General features: G+C 45.7%; 1 protein-coding gene across 4 annotated transcripts in view; it reads left to right on the top strand.

Moving 5' to 3' along the window:
• The window catches only part of ints6l (integrator complex subunit 6 like), a 166,264-nt gene that overhangs the window by 99,640 nt on the left and 48,945 nt on the right, over nt 1–17,679 (top strand). For all 4 annotated transcript variants that reach the window (XM_087991830.1, XM_087991832.1, XM_087991833.1 and 1 more), the window contains 2 exons: nt 3,775–3,938; nt 8,011–8,163. In XM_087991830.1, coding sequence (XP_087847956.1) covers nt 3,775–3,938; nt 8,011–8,163 — 317 coding nt within the window. The remainder of the gene's footprint in view (nt 1–3,774; nt 3,939–8,010; nt 8,164–17,679) is intronic.

Here is a 17,679-nt window from a genome sequence, read left to right on the forward strand (position 1 = left end):
TGACCAAACAAGTAGATGAGGATAAAGCAGTTAATGTGCTGTATATGGATTATCAGTAAGGCGTTTGATAAGGTTCCCCGCAGTAGGCTATTGCAGAAAATACAGAGGAGTGGAATGGAGGGTGATTTAGCGGGTTGGATCAGAAATTGGCTGCCTGAAAGAAGACCGAGGGTGGTGGTTGATGGGAAATGTTCATCCTGGAGTTCATTTACTAGTGGTTTACCGCAAGGATCTGTTTTGGGGCCACTGCCATTTGTCATTTTTATAAATGATCTGGGTGAGGGCATGGAAGGATGGGTTAGTAAATTTGCAGATGACACTAAGGTTGGTGGAGTCGTGGACAGTATGGAAGGATGTTGCAGGTTGCAGAGGGATATAGATAAGCTGCAGAGCTGGGCTGATAGATGGCAATGGAGCTTAATGCAGAAAAGTGTTAGGTGAATCCCACACCATCAATACCTTTGACGTTACCATTGACCAGAAACTAAACTGGACTAGTCACATAAATACTGCAGCGACAGTAGCAAGGAATCCTGTATGAAGTAATTGCCTACTGACACCACTTGACTAGATGGAGTGCAGCTCTAACAACACCACAGAAGCTTGACACCACCCAGGACAAAGCAGTCTGCTTCTTTGGCACCACATGCACAAGCATCCACACTCCGTTACTGACACTCAATAGTGTTAGTGCGTTTTGAAAAGGTTTGTAGCTCAGGTTGAGGTTTTGGATGTAGGTTTGCTCGCTGAGCTAGAAGGACCATTTTTCCACCCTCTGGGGAAAATGAACCGGAAATGACATCACCAACCCAAAGAAACCCGAGCATAGCAATAAAAAGCAGGAATCATCAGCATTGCTTCGCCCGGAGGCTCACTGAAGATGTTATCTAGTATGGTGACGAAACGTCTGAAAATGAACCTTCCAGCTCAGCGAGCAAACCCACATCCAGAACTCAGTACAGGGGAACCTCGATTATCCGAACATGATGGGCGGGCACTATTTCATTCGGATAATCGATTATTCGATTAATCAATAAAATGCTTTTCCTCTGGGGCTCGGGGTTTTTAAAGTCTGCTCCTCATTCAGGAGACTGCAGCAGCACACAACCCGCGAGCCCCCGCCCTTCCCGCCTGCCCACAACCCCATCCAAAACTGGCCCCCCAACCCAGTCTAACACCACCACCTGGCCCCGCCCTGCCCCCCGCAAACCCCGCCCCCATCCAACACCGCCCTTTGCCCGCACTCCAACTTGATCCAACATCGTGCCCGTCCAACACCACACTGTGCCCCAACACCGCCCCCAGCACCATCGAACACAGTTCCCGCCCCATCCAACACCATCCCTTGCCCCACAACCCCGTCCAACACCGCCCCCTGCACCATCCAGCACCGCCCCAGCATCATCCAACACCGTCCCCACCCCGTCCAACACCACCCCCTGCCCCCCAACCCTATCCAACACCACCCCAGCACCATCCAACACTGTCCCCGCCCCTGTCCAACACCGCCCCCAGCACCGTCCAACACTGTCCCCACCCCTGTCCAGCACCATCCCCTGCCCCCAACCCTATCCAGCACCGCCCCCAGCACCATCCAATGCCGTCCCCACCCCTGTCCAACAATGTCCCCTGCCTTCAACTCCATCCAACACCGACCCCTGCCCTCGTTCAACACTGCCCCCGCCCCCCCCAACCCTGCCCAATATCACCCACCCAACTCTGCCCCCTGCCCCCAGCACTATCCAACCCCGCCCAATACCATCCCTGCCCCTGTCCAACACCACCCTCAACCCCGTTCAACACCGACCCCGGCCCTGTCCAACACCCCCAACACTGTCCAATGCTGCCCCCTGCGCTATCCAACTCCGTCCCTGCCCCCCAGCACTGTCCAACCCCATTTCCAACCCCACCGCCCAACACTGCCCCATCTGCCCCCAAACCCCGTCCAACACCGCCCCATCTGCCCACCCCCAACCCCGTACACACCCACCCCTCTCCAGTGCAACTGGACTGGACACCAACAGTTGCCTTTATGGGGTAAGTCTCCAAATAGAGCATGCGCACACACATGCTCTCAAACCTTTTAACTGCAACTTTTTCACAGGTCCCATATTTGCCCTGTACAGGACAATGTTGGAGAGATTATCTGGGGAAGGGGGGGTTTAGGGTCACCCCTGTGTAGAACTCCAGGGAAAGAGTTGGGAGAGAGAGAGGCGGGGGCTCAGTCATTTGGAGACACTGCCTGTTTAATCACTAAACAAAAGACGCGATCACTGTTGGAAACATGTCTTTGATGTAATGTTTCTATCGGGACCTTGAGATCTCCTTCGGATAATCCGATTTTTGGATTATTGGTATTCGGATAATCGAGGTTCCTCTGTAGTGTGAACTGTCTCCAAAATTCACTGAAGAAATTCACCAAGGCGCTTTAGTCAGCACCTTCCAAACCCACTGGCCATTACCATCTGTAAGTACAATGGCAGCAGATACATTAGAACACTGCTCGCCAAGTTCTCTTTCAAGTCATTAGTTATCCTGACTTGGAAACATGGTGCTCTTCCTTCAGTTTTGCTGGGTCAAAATCTAGCTACTCCCTCACTTGCAGTTTTCTGGGTTGCCCTACACCAAATAGACTGCAGGAGTTTAAGAAATCTTTGTCTGGTGCAGACTCAGTGGGCCAAAGGGCCTTTTTCTGTGCTGTAGACATATATAACTCTTAAGATAGGTTCGCAGAATGGGTAGACATGTGGCAGGCGATATTTGATACAGCGAAATGTGAGCTGATAGATATTGACAGTCCACACCGACCCTCCAAATAGTAACCCACCCAGACCCGTTTCCCTACCCTGTATTTATCCCTGACTAATGCACCTATCACTGTGGGTAATTTAGCGTGGCCAATTCACCTGACCTGCACATCTTTGGACTGTGGGAGGAAACCGGAGCACCCGGAGGAAACCCACGCAGACACGGGGAGAATGTGCAAACTCCTCACAGACAGTCACCCGAGGCTGGAATCGAATCTGGGTCCCTAGTGCTGTGAGGCAGCAGTGCTAACCACTGAGCCATCGTGCCACCTACTGTGCCACCTTCATTAACAGAGGCATTGAGAACAAAGGGTGGGGAGTTTGGGATCAGCATTTATCAAACTTTGACTTGGCTACCGCGAAAGTATTGGATCCTGTTCTGGTCAGCACACTTTGTGAAGGATGTAAAGAATATTGTGAAGGTCTGGAGGAGTTTAATCGGAATGGTTCTAGAGATGGAGAATTTTAGTTATGCAGTTAAGTTGGAAAGACTGTGTTTACTGTATTGGAGCAAAGGAGGTTGGGACAAAATTTGATTGGTGTGAGCAAGATTATAAGACATTTAGGTAAGGTAGATGAGAAACCAAAATTGTTCCCATCAGCTGACCATCTGTCGTCGAAGAGAAGATTTTGGGCAAGAGATGCAGAAAAATGTGATGCTCTACACAGAGAGCTGTCCGCGGAGGGGCTGGAAGCAGAAACATTCACCAATAATTTCAAAAGAAAATTGGCCAGGCACTTGAGACAGGGAAAGCTGCAGAGCTGTGAGGATTGAGCCAGTGTTGGGACTGACTGGATTGTTCAGCGGGTGGCTGCCGTTAATTCAGTGGGCTGAATGACTTCCTTTTGTGCTGTCAACTTCTGCCTCAATGTAGCCATCTAACGCTCAAACTTGCAATGTGGAAGATTTTCTCATTGATTCTGATAAAGCAGGAAGCTTCTACCTTTGGCTCTGTTTTTTTTACAGATGGTGTTGTTGACCCACCTCGAGCAACCTCTTTATTTCCCCCTCAAGCTTGGCATAGCTGTCACAAGCTGATTTATGTGCGACCCAACCCCAAGACCGGAGTACCTGTTGGACACTGGCCAATTCCTGAATCTTTCTGGCCAGATCAAAACTCCCCCACACTGGTGAGTATTAGTCACCAAGACAAGTCGTTCAACTTTACACAAGCTCTTTTTTGCAATTTGACTTGGTCAATATTTTCTCAAAAATTTAAAGAGTTTGATTCAGCACCAGTATAATTCTACATTCACAGGAAATATATTTAAACTAAAGTTGCCATAGAATCCCTACAGTGTGGAAAACGGCCATTTGAACCATTGAGGGGGTTCAGAAGAGATTTTATAAGGAGAGGCTGGATAGGCTTGGACTTTTTTCACTGGACCATAGGAGGTTAAGGGGTGACCTTAAAGAGGTTTTAAGGTCTTTTCTCAAGGGTGGGGGGTCATATTTTTACTGAGAGGAGAAAGATTTAGAAAAGACATGAGGGAGCTTTTTTGCAGAGAGTGTGGTTCATGTGTGGAATGAACTCTTAGAGGAAGTGGTGAATGTGGCTACAGTTAGAATGTTTTAAAGGCATTTCAACAAGAGCATGGATAAAAAATGTTTGGAGGGATGTGGGCCAAGTGCAGGCAGGTGGGACTAGTTCAGTTTGAGATTATGATTGGCAGGGACTGGTGGAATGCAGGGTCTGTTTCTGTGCTGTATGACTGAGTCTGCACCCAGCCTCCAAAGAACATTCCATGTTGCCTAAGCCCTTGACCCTATCTCTGTAACCCTGCATTTACTATGGCGAAAGTGTGCAGTGCAGATGCTGGAGATTAGAGTCAGGAGTGTGGTGCTGGAAAAGCACAGAAGGTCAGGCAACATCCGAGGAGCAGAAAAATCAACGTTTCGGGCTTATGCCCGAAACATGGATTTTCCTGTTCTTCGGACGCTGCCTGACCTGTGCTGTTTCAGCACCACACTCTTGACTGCATTTACCATGGCCAATCCACATCACCGGCACATCTGGGCAGCCTGGTAGTTCAGTGGTTAGCACTGCTGCCTAACAGCACGAGGGACCTGGGTTTGATTCTAGTCTCAGACGACTGTCTGTATGGAGTTTGTGCATCCTCCCTATGACAGCATGTGTTTCCTTCGGGCGTGAACCAAAGATGTCCAGCTAGCTGGATTGGCCGTAGTCTAAATTGCCCATAGTATCCAGGGATGTGCAGGCTAAAAGGGTTATCCGTGGGAAATGCAGAGTTCCAGGGAGAGAGTAGATGGCAGGTCGAGGTGGGATGTTTTTCAGAGGGTTGGTAGGGACTTGATGGTCTGAATGGCCTACTTTCACACTGGAGGGATTCTATGGTCTTTGTACTGTGGGAGGAAACTGGAGCATCCAGTGGAGGCCCAATCAGCCATGGGGAGAATGTGCAAACTCCACACAGCCATCCAAAGCTGGAATTGAACCCAGGTCCCTGGTTGTGATGCAGCAGCACTAACCACTGAGCCACTATGCCACCCTCAAAGTTACACAACTGCCCTCACAAATTCAATTGGTAGAAAATAATCCAAGGACTGTGTACCATTAATGTTGTAAGTAATCAAAAATTGTCCATTTCTAAATATAGAGGAATCTTGATTATTCGAACGAGATGGGTGGGCACTATTTCGTTTGGATAATTGATTTTTCGGTTAATCAATTCAATGCCTTTCCTCTGGGGCTCGGAGTTTTCTATTAAGTCTGCTCCCCATTCAGGAGACTAGCAGCAGCACACCGCACACGAGCCCTCGCTCACCCCCCCCCCAAACCCTGTCCAATACTGCACCCTCCTGCCCCCCCCTTCCACCCCAACATCACCTCCTTCTGCCCCTGTCCTCTCTCCGGGGCAGCTGGACTGGACACCAACAACAAGTCTGCTGCTGCTACTGCCTGTTTGGGGGGGGGGGGGGAAGGGGAGGGTGAGTCTCCAAATAGCACGCGCGCGCACATATTTTACTGCAACTTTTTGACAGGTTCCATTCTGCCCTGTACAGGACAGTGTTAGAGAGATTATCTGTGGGAAAAGGGTTTAGGATACTCCCTTATGTAGAACTCCAGGGAAAGTGTGTGGGGAGAGAGAGAGCAGGAGTGGGAGGTCAGTTATTTAGAGACTCTGCCTGCATTCCCATCAGTTGAGGACCGTTCTCGGCAGCACCTTTTAATCAAAAGATGCGATCAGTGTTGGATACACATCTTTGATGTAATGTTTCTGTCGGGACCTTGAGATCTTCTTTGGATAATCTAGGTTCCTCTGTAATTGGATTCCATTTATTGGAAATGGGAATTGGCAGGTTTGTGAATTGAGCTACTCTGTAAAACACAATTGGCAAACAGAACCGTAGCAACTAAGGCTGTCTAGGTGATGAACAGGAGGTCAAGATTGTTCTGTGTGACAGATCATCGTCATTGGTAAGAGGTCAGAGGATAATGTGTAGAGAGCTTACTGTCAGAAGTATTAAAATGTGAACAAAATACAGTAAACACACAGCAAATCTGCAAAGAAAGCAATATATCTTATTGGTGTAGATCTTTTTTTACAACTTAAATATAAGATTCTTTTTTGTCAATTGAGTGCAGTGAACGAGCTGTAGTATCCATACAATTCTCTATGCTTCCAGATAATCTGTTTTGTTCCTTGTTAAAGATGGGAAATAAGACAGACTGAGCAAAGCCAAAGCTACACCACCTCCCTCCCCCAGGGTAAAGAGTATGGTGGAGCTAGTATTTTTCTGAATGTTAATATTATACAGGATTGTGAATGTTGGGGTTGAATGCAAGCTGTGCAGAAAATATAACTTGGATAGAAGATAGTTGCCCAAATATTGTATTATTTTAAAAGTTAATCATAGATCAGGTAGGATTCTGTATGTTTTAGGGAGATTCACATAATAGTAATATATTAATTATAGTCATGATGTGGGGGTGCCAGTGTTGGATCGGGGTGGACAAAGTTAAAAATCACACAACACCAGGTGACAGTCCAACAGGTTTAATTGGAAGTACAAGCTTTCGGAGCGCTGCTCCATCGGGTAGCTACTGGGGCATGATCATAGGACACAATCATAGAGTCATAAGGTAATGTCTCCCCCAGATGTTTGAGTTACTGATATTTATGCAGGGGAGATCTTGACTCTCAAAATTCATTGAGTTTTGTTTGAAGGATGTTGTGGAATGAGCTGCCAGATGAAATGGTGGAGGCTGGTACAATTGCAGCATTTGAAAGGCATCTGGATGAGTATATGAATAGGAAAGGTTTAGAGGGATATGGGCCAAGTGCCAGTAAATGGGGCTAGATTAGGTTGGACTATCTGGTTGTCATGGATGAGTTGAATTGAAGGGTCTGTTTCCGTGCTGTACAACTCTATGACTATAAAGAAGTGATGAAGATGTTTGATGGGGCAAGGGTAGTGGATGTTGTCTACTTGTAGTAAAGTTGTTGACAAGATCCTTCATGGCAGGCTGGTCCAGAAGATTAATTCACATGGGATCCACAGTGAGTTGGTAAATTGGATACAAAATTGGCCTGGTCATACACAGAGGGCGGTTGTTGGTGAGGGTGGTGTTTTTGAGACAAGTCGTCTTTGACCAATGGTGTTTCAAAATGATATATGCTGGAATCTCAGTTTGTTTTATATATGTATGTATATATAAAGTGATTTGGATGAACATGTAGATGCTCTGATTAGTAAGTTTGCAGATGACATGAACATTGATGGAGTTGTGTATAGTGAGGAAGATTGACAAAGGATACAGCAAATTATAGATCAATTGGAAAGTTGGGTGGAGAAATGGCTGCTGGCATTAATCTGGACAAGTAGCAGTCTGATGACCCTTGTTCTCATGAGGGTTGAGTGTTTTTGGAATTCCTTTCCTCAAAAGGCAGTGAATATAGATCTTTACTTATTTTTAAGGGCGATACATTCTTGATTACCAAGAGAATGGAAGAATATATGGGGATATGCAGGACTTTGGTGTTGAGATTAAAATGAGATCAGCAAGATTTTATTGAATTGAGCAGGCTCAAAGGGCTGAGTGGACTACTCTTGTTCCTTATTCCTATATATCACAAAGCTGGAGGTGCAACAAATTGTAATATCAATAGTCCTTTCATAGTGAACAAAAGCAATGTTAAGAACATAATTAATGTAACTTTTCATGTGTTTGATCCACAGCCTCCACGTACTGCTCACCCTGTTGTACGGTTCTCCTGTGCTGATTGTGAACCAATGGTCATTGACAAATTGCCCTTTGATAAATATGAACTTGAACCCTCACCATTGACTCAGTACATTCTAGAGCGCAAATCACCTCACACCTGCTGGCAGGTAAGTCACTAGATGTCCTCATGAACATGTATCCTGTATTTACCCTTACAAGGTTTCCTTTTGGTCAGTCTGATTTTTATTTTTATTCTTTCTGTATTATTGAGAGGGAGTGAGTAATAGAATAATGTCTCTTAGCTGGTCAGGTGGTGTGATATGTGTTTGACTATAAATAAGAACAAAAGACAAGTACAGCACAGGAACCAAGCCTGTGCTGATCATCATGCCCTAACTAAACTAAAAAACAAACTTTCTGCCCTTATTTGGTCTATATCCCTCTATTCCCTCCCTATTCATGTAACCATCCAGATACCTCTTAAATGTCACCAGCATCCTTGTTACCACTACATCGCCTGGCAGTGCATTTCAGGCTCCTACCATACTCTGCTTGAAAAATGTCCTTCACACATCTACCTTAAACTTTCCCCTTCTCACCTTGAACCTGTGCCCTTTTGTAACTGAAACTTCAACCCTGGGGAAAAAGCCTCTGACTATCCACACCATCTATGCCTTTCATAATTTTGTAGACCTCCATTCAGTCTCCTCTCAGCTGCTGTCTTTCCGGTGCAAACAATAGTCTTTTTAACTTTTCCTCTGCACTCTCTCCCAAGCTTCCACGTCCTTCTGGTAATGTGGCGACCAGTACTCCAAATGCGGCCTAACAATGGTTTTATATAGCTGCAACATGGTTTGGCAACTGTTGAACTCCATGCACCGGCTGATGAAGGCAAGTATGCCATATGCCTTCTCAATCAGCTTGCCAGTTTTAGGGAACTGTGAATCTGTACACCCAGATTTGTCCATGTGTTAATGGTCCTAAGGGTTCTGCCATTTACAGTATAATTCACACCTAAATTTGATCCTCTAAAATGCATCACCTAGCATTTGTCTGGATTAAGCTCCATCTGCCATTTCTATGCCCAAGTCGCCAATCTGTCTGTATCCTTTTTACAGTTGTAGCTTTTTACAATTAGCGGCATTATCAGCTTCTCCTCCAATCTTCCTGTCATCTGCAAACTTGCTCATCAGACCACCCACATTTTCTTCCAGATCATTTATATATACTACAAACAACAAAGGACCTAAGACTGATCCCTTTGGAACACCACTAGTTATTAGTCTCCATTCTGAAAACCCCCCTTCCACCCTCCTCTTCTATGACCAAGCTAGTTTTGTATCCATTTAGCCAGTCCACCCCGAATCCCACGTGATAGTTTTTTTTTTACCAATCTGCCATGTAGGACGTTGTCAAATGCTTTACTGAAGTCCATGAAATCTGCATCCACAGCCCTTCCCTCATCAATTACCTCTGTCACCTCTTCAAAAATTTTAATCAGGTCGATGACACATGACCTTTTCCGTACTAAATCATGCTGCCTGTCACTAACCAGTCCATTTTCTTCCAAATGTGCATATATCTTGTCCTTCAGTATTTTCTCCAAGAGCTTTCCCGCCACAGACATCAGACTCACCGGCCTATAATTGCCTGGATTATCCCTGCTTCCTTTCCCAAACAAACGAACAACATTGGCTAATCTCCAGTCCTCTGGAACCTTGCATGTGGTCAAAGAGGATGTGAAGATATCTGCTAATTCCCCAGCTGTTTCTTCCCTTGCCTCTCACATAAACCTGGGATAGATCTCATCTCGCCCTGGGAACTTGTCTACCTTAATATGATTTAGGATACACATAACTTTGTTTTAATAGTCTTGAGCATAAAAACAGTGACTGCACTTGAAAGTTAGTTGTGTGTGAAACACTCACCAGGCAGTGACTGTCACCAATTGGAGGCAATCTAACCACTGCCCCATGACATTCAACAGTGTTATCATTACTGAATTCCCCCACTATCAACACCCTTGTGGTTACCATTCACCAGAAAGTCAACTGGATTCGCTACAAGGGCAGGTCAGAAGCCAGAATTACTGGGTCGAGTAACTCCTGACTCTCCAAAGACTGTCCACCATCTAAAGGCACAAGTCTGGAATACTCTCCAGTTGTCTGGATGGGTACAGCTCTGATTACACTCAAGAAGCTTCCAGCACAAAGCAGCCTGCTAGGTTGGCATCAACTTCTTCCAGCACTGATGCTCAGTCGCAGCAGTGTGAACTACCTACAAAATGCACTGCAGAAATTCATTAAGGCACCTTCCAAACCCTTAATCACTTACATCTAGAAAGACAAGGGCAGCAGATACATGGGAACTCCACCCCTTGCAAATTTTCCTCTAAGCCACCCACTGTCTTGACCTGGAAATATATTGCTATTTCTTCACTCGTTCTGGGTCAAAATTCTCGATTTCTCTCCCTATGGATTTGTGGGTCACCTCCAGTATGTAGACTGCAGTGGTATAAGAAAGCAGCTCACCACCGTTTTCTCAAGGGCAACTAGGGATGGGAAGTAAATGCTGGCTGGCCAGTGATGTCCATGCCCACTGAGTAAATTTTAAAAAAACCTACTGTATTCAAAAATATGAAAATTCCTATTTAATTGCAGGTTCCTTCAGATTTTGCAGCTCTTAAGACCATACTCCACTAATTTGACTAAATCGTGAGGTACTGCATGGAACAGGTTTTACAAGCCATAGAATATTTACAAATGTGATCTGCACTATCTCTCATTCAACCAAAGTAGGTTTGATGCCAGCTGGCGAAAATGAGCAACTTGAAATTACAAATAAAAATAAAATACTGAACAACTGAAAAAAAGTCTTTCAGCATCTGTGGAGACAGAAACGGAGTTCATGTTTCAAGACCATTGTGACATTCTTGAATGGTTGGACCTGCTAAGTTTCTGCAGCAGTTTGTTTTCATTCAGAGTAATTATAATTTATTTTTTGTTGAATATAATGGAACTTTAGTATTGGTGTGAAACACCATGGGCTAGAGCAGTGTCAGCCTCATTTCTTTAAATCCTACTGAAAACATGATGTCAGTGTGATGGCAGCAAGGATAATGCAAATGAGGAGCAGTGCAGTTACTGTGTACCTCTGCAGCAGAGGGAACTCTTCTGCACAAAGTCAATTCTATCAAATGAACAAACCAAGAATTCTTTTGCAAACTGATTTTTAGTTTTTTGTAAATTTGTTTAATTTGGGGTTTAATCTAAGTTTTAATTATTTCTTAGATAATTTCTCCCTCTTGATGCATATGTTAGATTTTGATCTGTTTTCTTGTTCTACAAATATATGGTCAGCCGTGCTTATATGATTGCAAAGGTTTCACCTGACTTTTGATTTATTGAGGGATATTCTTGGTTTCTTGAAAATAGTATCAGTTTTATGGCATATGCCTTTTAGTAATAAGTGAAGACATCTTTATTTTTCACAGCTTCCGAAGTGCATGATAGAAATTGTCATTTAGATGAGCTATAACTGAAATATGAAACACTTGATGCAATTGGAACTAACCACAGTTGAAAACTCGTTGCAAAACATGAGTTGAATTTGTTAATGATTTTTGTGTAAAAAGTTATTTACTTAGCTTTTTTAATAACATTCTCCATTACTTGCTAATACCAGATAACTTAAGAAACAGACTTCTAGTTGGGAAACCTGGCAGCTTTCTCTTCAATCTCAGCTGTAGTCACACAATCATATTTCGTAATAATTTAGTAGTGCAATCATTTAAGCTGCCGCTGGGACATTAACCGCCTCAACCTGTCTACCCCCCTCTCCCACTCCAACCTCTCACCCTCACAACGCGCAGCCCTCCAATCCCTCTGCTCTAATCCCAACCTCACCATCAAGCCAGCGGATAAAGGGGACGCAGTGGTAGTCTGGCGCACTGACCTCTACACCGCTGAATCCAAACGCCAACTCGAGGACACCTCTTCCTACTGCCCACTCGACCATGACCCCACCCCCCATCACCAAACCATCATCTCCCAGACCATACAGAACCTCATAACCTCAGGAGATCTCCCACCCACAGCTTCCAACCTCATAGTCCGGGAACCCCGCACTGCCCGGTTCTACCTCCTTCCCAAGATCCACAAGCCTGACCACCCTGGCCGACCCATTGTCTCAGCATGCTCCTGCCCCACTGAACTTATCTCTACCTACCTCGACACTGTCCTATCCCCCCTAGTCCAGGAACTCCCCACATACGTTCGAGACACCACCCACACCCTCCACCTCCTCCAAGACTTCCGTTTCCCCGGCCCCCAACGCCTCATCTTCACCATGGATATCCAATCCCTCTACACCTCCATCCGCCATGACCAGGGCCTCCAAGCCCTCCGTTTTTTCCTCTCCAGACGTCCCCAACAGTACCCTTCCACCGACACTCTCATTCGTTTGGCCGAACTGGTCCTCACCCTTAACAATTTCTCCTTTGAATCCTCCCACTTCCTCCAGACCAAAGGGGTAGCCATGGGCACACGTATAGGCCCCAGCTATGCCTGTCTCTTTGTTGGCTACGTAGAACAGTTGATCTTCTGTAATTACACCAGCACCACTCCCCACCTCTTCCTCCGCTACATTGATGACTGCATTGGCGCCACCTCGTGCTCCCGTGAGGAGGTTGAGCAATTCATCAACTTCACCAACACATTCCACCCTGACCTTAAATTTACCTGGAGCATCTCTGACACCTCCCTCCCCTTCCTGGACCTCTCCATCTCCATTAATGACGACCGACTTGACACTGACATTTTTTACAAACCCACCGACTCCCACAGCTACCTGGATTACACCTCTTCCCACCCTATCTCTTGCAAAAATGCTATCCCGTATTCCCAATTCCTCCGCCTCCGCCGTATCTGCTCCCAGGAGGACCAGTTCCACCACAGAACACACCAGATGGCCTCCTTCTTTAGAGACCGCAATTTCCCTTCCCACGTGGTTAAAGATGCCCTCCAACGCATCTCGTCCACATCCCGCACCTCCGCCCTCAGACCCCACCCCTCCAACTGTAACAAGGACAGAACGCCCCTGGTGCTCACCTTCCACCCTACAAACTTTCGCATAAACCAAATCATCCGCCGACATTTCCGCCACCTCCAAAAAGACCCCACCACCAGGGATATATTTCCCTCCCCACCCCTTTCCGCCTTCCGCAAAGACCGTTCCCTCCGTGACTACCTGGTCAGGTCCACGCCCCCCTACAACCCACCCTCCCATCCTGGCACTTTCTCCTGCCACCGCAAGAACTGTAAAACCTGTGCCCACACCACCTCCCTCACCTCTATCCAAGGCCCTAAAGGAGCCTTCCATATCCATCAAAATTTTACCTGCACATCCACTAATATCATTTATTGTATCCGTTGCTCCCGATGCGGTCTCCTCTACATTGGGGAGACTGGGCGCCTCCTAGCAGAGCGCTTTAGGGAACATCTCCGAGACACCCGCACCAATCAACCAAACCGCCCCGTGGCCCAACATTTCAACTCCCCCTCCCACTCTGCCGAGGACATGGAGATCCTGGGCCTCCTTCACCGCCGCTCCCTCACCACTAGACACCTGGAGGAAGAACGCCTCATCTTCCGCCTCGGAACACTTCAACCCCAGGGCATCAATGTGGACTTCAACAGTTTCCTCATTTCCCCTTCCCCCACCTCACCCTAGTTCCAAACTTCCAGCTCAGCACTATCCCCATGACTTGTCCGGACTTGTCCGACCTGCCTAGCTCCTTTTCCACCTATCCACTCCACCCTCTCCTCCCTGACCTATCACCTTCATCCCCTCCCCCACTCACCCATTGTACTCTATGCTACTTTCTCCCCACCCCCACCCTCCCCTAGCTTATCGCTCCACGCTTCAGGCTCTCTGCCTTTATTCCTGATGAAGGGCTTTTGCCCGAAACGTCGATTTTGCTGAAGCTCCTCGATGCTGCCTGAACTGCTGTGCTCTTTCAGCACCACTGATCCAGAATCTGGTTTCCAGCATCTGCAGTCATTGTTTTTACCAATCATTTAAGAAGCCCAGTCAACACACTGAGCAGTAAATAGCTCTATAAAGTTCGGATGAGTGTGTGTGTCTGTCTTTTGCTGTCCTGATAAGCAATGAGAACCCATGAAAACTGGGCAAAATTGTTATCACTGTAGGATAAATGTGGCTGGAGCTACTATAAGCAGGAGCAGATGGTCTCGGAAATGGGTATGGTATAAAAATTGGCAAAATCACTTGTCCTTTCTTTGCTAGAATTAAGCTGTTGATACAGCAATACTTGATGATAACTTGATGAGAGTTTCTGGAAATTTTGAACTTATGTTGATACTTAGGTCTGTCGGCACTGACAGCATCAAAGGCTACTTTTCATCCATAGAGCAAATTTCTTCCTGCTAGCTCTTCGTGGCCTGGCAACGACTTAGTGATATTATTGCTAGACTATTAATCCAGTCACCCAGGTAATGTTCTGGGGACCTGGGTTCTGAAGACCACTAAAAATGGTGTAATTTGAATCCAATATAAGCCTTGATTAAGAGTTGTGATGGCCATGAATCTGTTGTCAATTGTTTGAAAAAACCCACTAATGCCGTTCAGGGAAGGAAACTGCCAACCTTACCTGATCTGACCTACAAATGCTCCAGACTAACAGCATTAACTGCCCTCTAGGGCTGATCAATAAATGCTAGTCTAGGTAGCGACACCTTCAGCCTGTCAATGAATTTTTTAAAATTATATCCATTCTCTGTTCTCAGCAAGCCAGAAATCCAGAACATTTATCAATAGCACGTGGCTCCAAGAGTTGGGTGACAGAATCTACCCAGAAAAAAATGGGACAGCCTTCATGCTAGGATTTCACTAGGTCATTCAGGGTAGGCATGAAAAACAGCAATCATGGGGGTCAGACAGAAACAAAAGCAAGTACCATGGTAGAGGTGCTGCAATTAAGCTGTATTGCTTTGAAAACAGCTGAACTACACAGATTTTGTGTGTTGAACCTGGTGAGGAGTCAAGAGCAGTTCGATGACTTTGCACTAACAAATCTGCTTTCAAGCAAAACGTACATGGGTTTCCTGATTTATGGACATTTGACTTAGAGCGCTGGTACTTATGAGTGTGATTCCATATAGGAGTGTAATTTTAAAGACCCAACATATAAAACTTTCCTGTACTTGGGACTGGCTTTGTTATGAATGATTGATTTTGTTACTTGTACTCTACAATGAACAATACAGTAAACAGTGAAAATCCAACACTACTTGAACATTTTAAGAATAAAACGATAAGGTTGAAAGAAAGTCTATTTTGTTCTACAATGAGTCCTGAATTCTGGGCAGGCTGACCAACAACAGTCACCACCACCACCCCTCTGTTGGACCTACCAACGTCAGAGTCGCCACTCTTCAGGTGCCATCTCTTTGTCGCTGGGTCCACCTTGCCGATGGGCCACCGATGCTCGACACACACTCGCCCCACATCCAGGAGCCCCAGACTCTGCCTTGTTGATAATCAGGAGACCACAGCTCCGCAGCTTCCATGACCAGGAGTTTCTGGCACTGCTGCCACCTTGATGACACCTGGAGTCTCCGCTCTGGCCATACAACACCCCTGCCACTGCAGCTGCCACCTTGCATTTGGAGTTTCCTCTCCAGGCGTACCAAACCAGGACTCCCTGGCTCCACTGCCAGGCCAGGCGCTGCACGTCAAGATTCCCTCTCTGGCTGCTCTCCTCTGTGATGTTGCCTTCGCCATTGCTGACAACAAGAAGATAAAGAAAAAGAAAGAAAACAAAAAGTGTAAGGTAAGAAAGGAAAAAGCAGCTGCCTGGAGCAGGCGTCCCCAGGAGCCTACATGCTGCCTGCCTTGCTGGTACTGTCACCATGGAGGAACACAATGTGGATTAGTGAGACCCATGTTTAAAAACAAATACATTTTTGGTTCTGGGAATATTCCTGATAAGAATTCTGATAATCATTTGAAAACCTCTATTCCTTTCATTGAAGAAATATCGCATGTGAAGATATGATTTAAACAGGAAGAGGCAGCTTAGGAATCCAGGTTGCATTGTCCTGCATTATGTTCTGACGTGCAAATGGACTGTAACAGAATCCATTCACAACCTGGGGTCTGTTAGTAATTGTTAATTTTTCAAATACTCTGCTGCAATGAGGGAATTCAGTATTATTGAAAAATTGGTGCCAGAGTGGAACATCAAGGAATCTACCCTTAGAATGATACCCAAGACTAACTGCACCATGAAAACGGGGACTCTGCCCTGACCTCTGCCCTGACCTTGAGAAGTGTGAATAGGAATAGATCTTTGATAATTGTCAGAATGGTTACATTGTTGCCAGAAATCCAGTGTGTACATACAAACTTACGTGTACCAAACTAAACATGTGACTTCCTACAAAGAATTCCAAGCAATAGCCAGTTGGTCTAGCCCCTTGATGGAATGAATAAGTCTCATGCTGCAGAAGGCCAAGATTGCTTCAGAACCTAATAAAAGACTGTGAAGCCAAAATGACCAGTTTCCATTGATTTATCGTCAATGGCAGAAATACAAGTACTCATTATTTCACATCAACACGGGTGCAGCATCCATGAATTGTAATCCATCCAGCAGTCGAATTGTAGTGTGGAGAGGTTCCAAAACAGTTTTATTGAATACCACAAAAGCAAGATACAGTGGATTTCTGCGCACACATTTCAATGAAGCAAAAGCATTTTTAAAATCGACAAGCAGTTTCTAATAGAACCACAGACTCCCTACAGTGTGGAAACAGGTCCTTTGGCCCAACAAGTCCACACCAACCCTCCGAAGAGTAACCCACCCAGAATCCATTCCCACGTCCTCTTTCTCTGCATTTACCCTGACTCATGTACCTAACCCACACATCCCTGAACACTATGGGCAATGTAGCATGGTCAATTCACCTAATCTGCACATCTTTAGACTCTGGGAGGAAACCCATGCAGACACGGGGAGAATGTGCAAATTCCACACACAGTCACCCGAGGCTGGAATCGAACACTGCTCCGTGGCACTGTGAGGCAGCAGTGCTGACCATTGAGCCACCGTACCGCCCTAAAGCAATTTCTTACCTATTTTTCTTAATGGACAAGCTGATGTTGTTCTACAATAAAGTTCCTTACTAGCAAGGCTTTACAGGCTTTACCTGACCTTGGTTGTGCTTCATTAGATTGCACTGTGTTTGAGGAGGCAGGATAAAGCTGCTGTAATAAAGCCACATAGCTCAGGTGGAGGTTGCATAAGCGACATTGCAAGAGATATGATTTGGAGATGCTATCACCATTGTTAACTGCTAACCCGAGAATGCAACTTTTAAAAAAAAAAGGGTTTTATGATTTACACATGAAAGAAGTGAAACTATCACTGTATTCTAACAGATGAAAGGCTTAACAGACAATCAATTTTTCAATGTATAATTTCAGTTACATCACACTGTCAATTTTTGCTATAAATTCTGTGTTAGGATTGAGCCCTCCACTACCACCTGATGAAGGAGCGTTGCTCTGAAAGCTAGTGTGCTTCCAATTAAACCTGTTGGACTATAACCTGGTATTGTGTGATTTTTAACTCTGCAAGAGATAAGCTGTTTCGTCTTTCA

The sequence above is a fragment of the Chiloscyllium plagiosum genome, unplaced genomic scaffold (assembly GCF_037043375.1).
Source record: "Chiloscyllium plagiosum isolate Xiang-an unplaced genomic scaffold, Cpla_swu_hap1 HiC_scaffold_11, whole genome shotgun sequence".
Lineage (NCBI taxonomy): Eukaryota > Metazoa > Chordata > Chondrichthyes > Orectolobiformes > Hemiscylliidae > Chiloscyllium > Chiloscyllium plagiosum.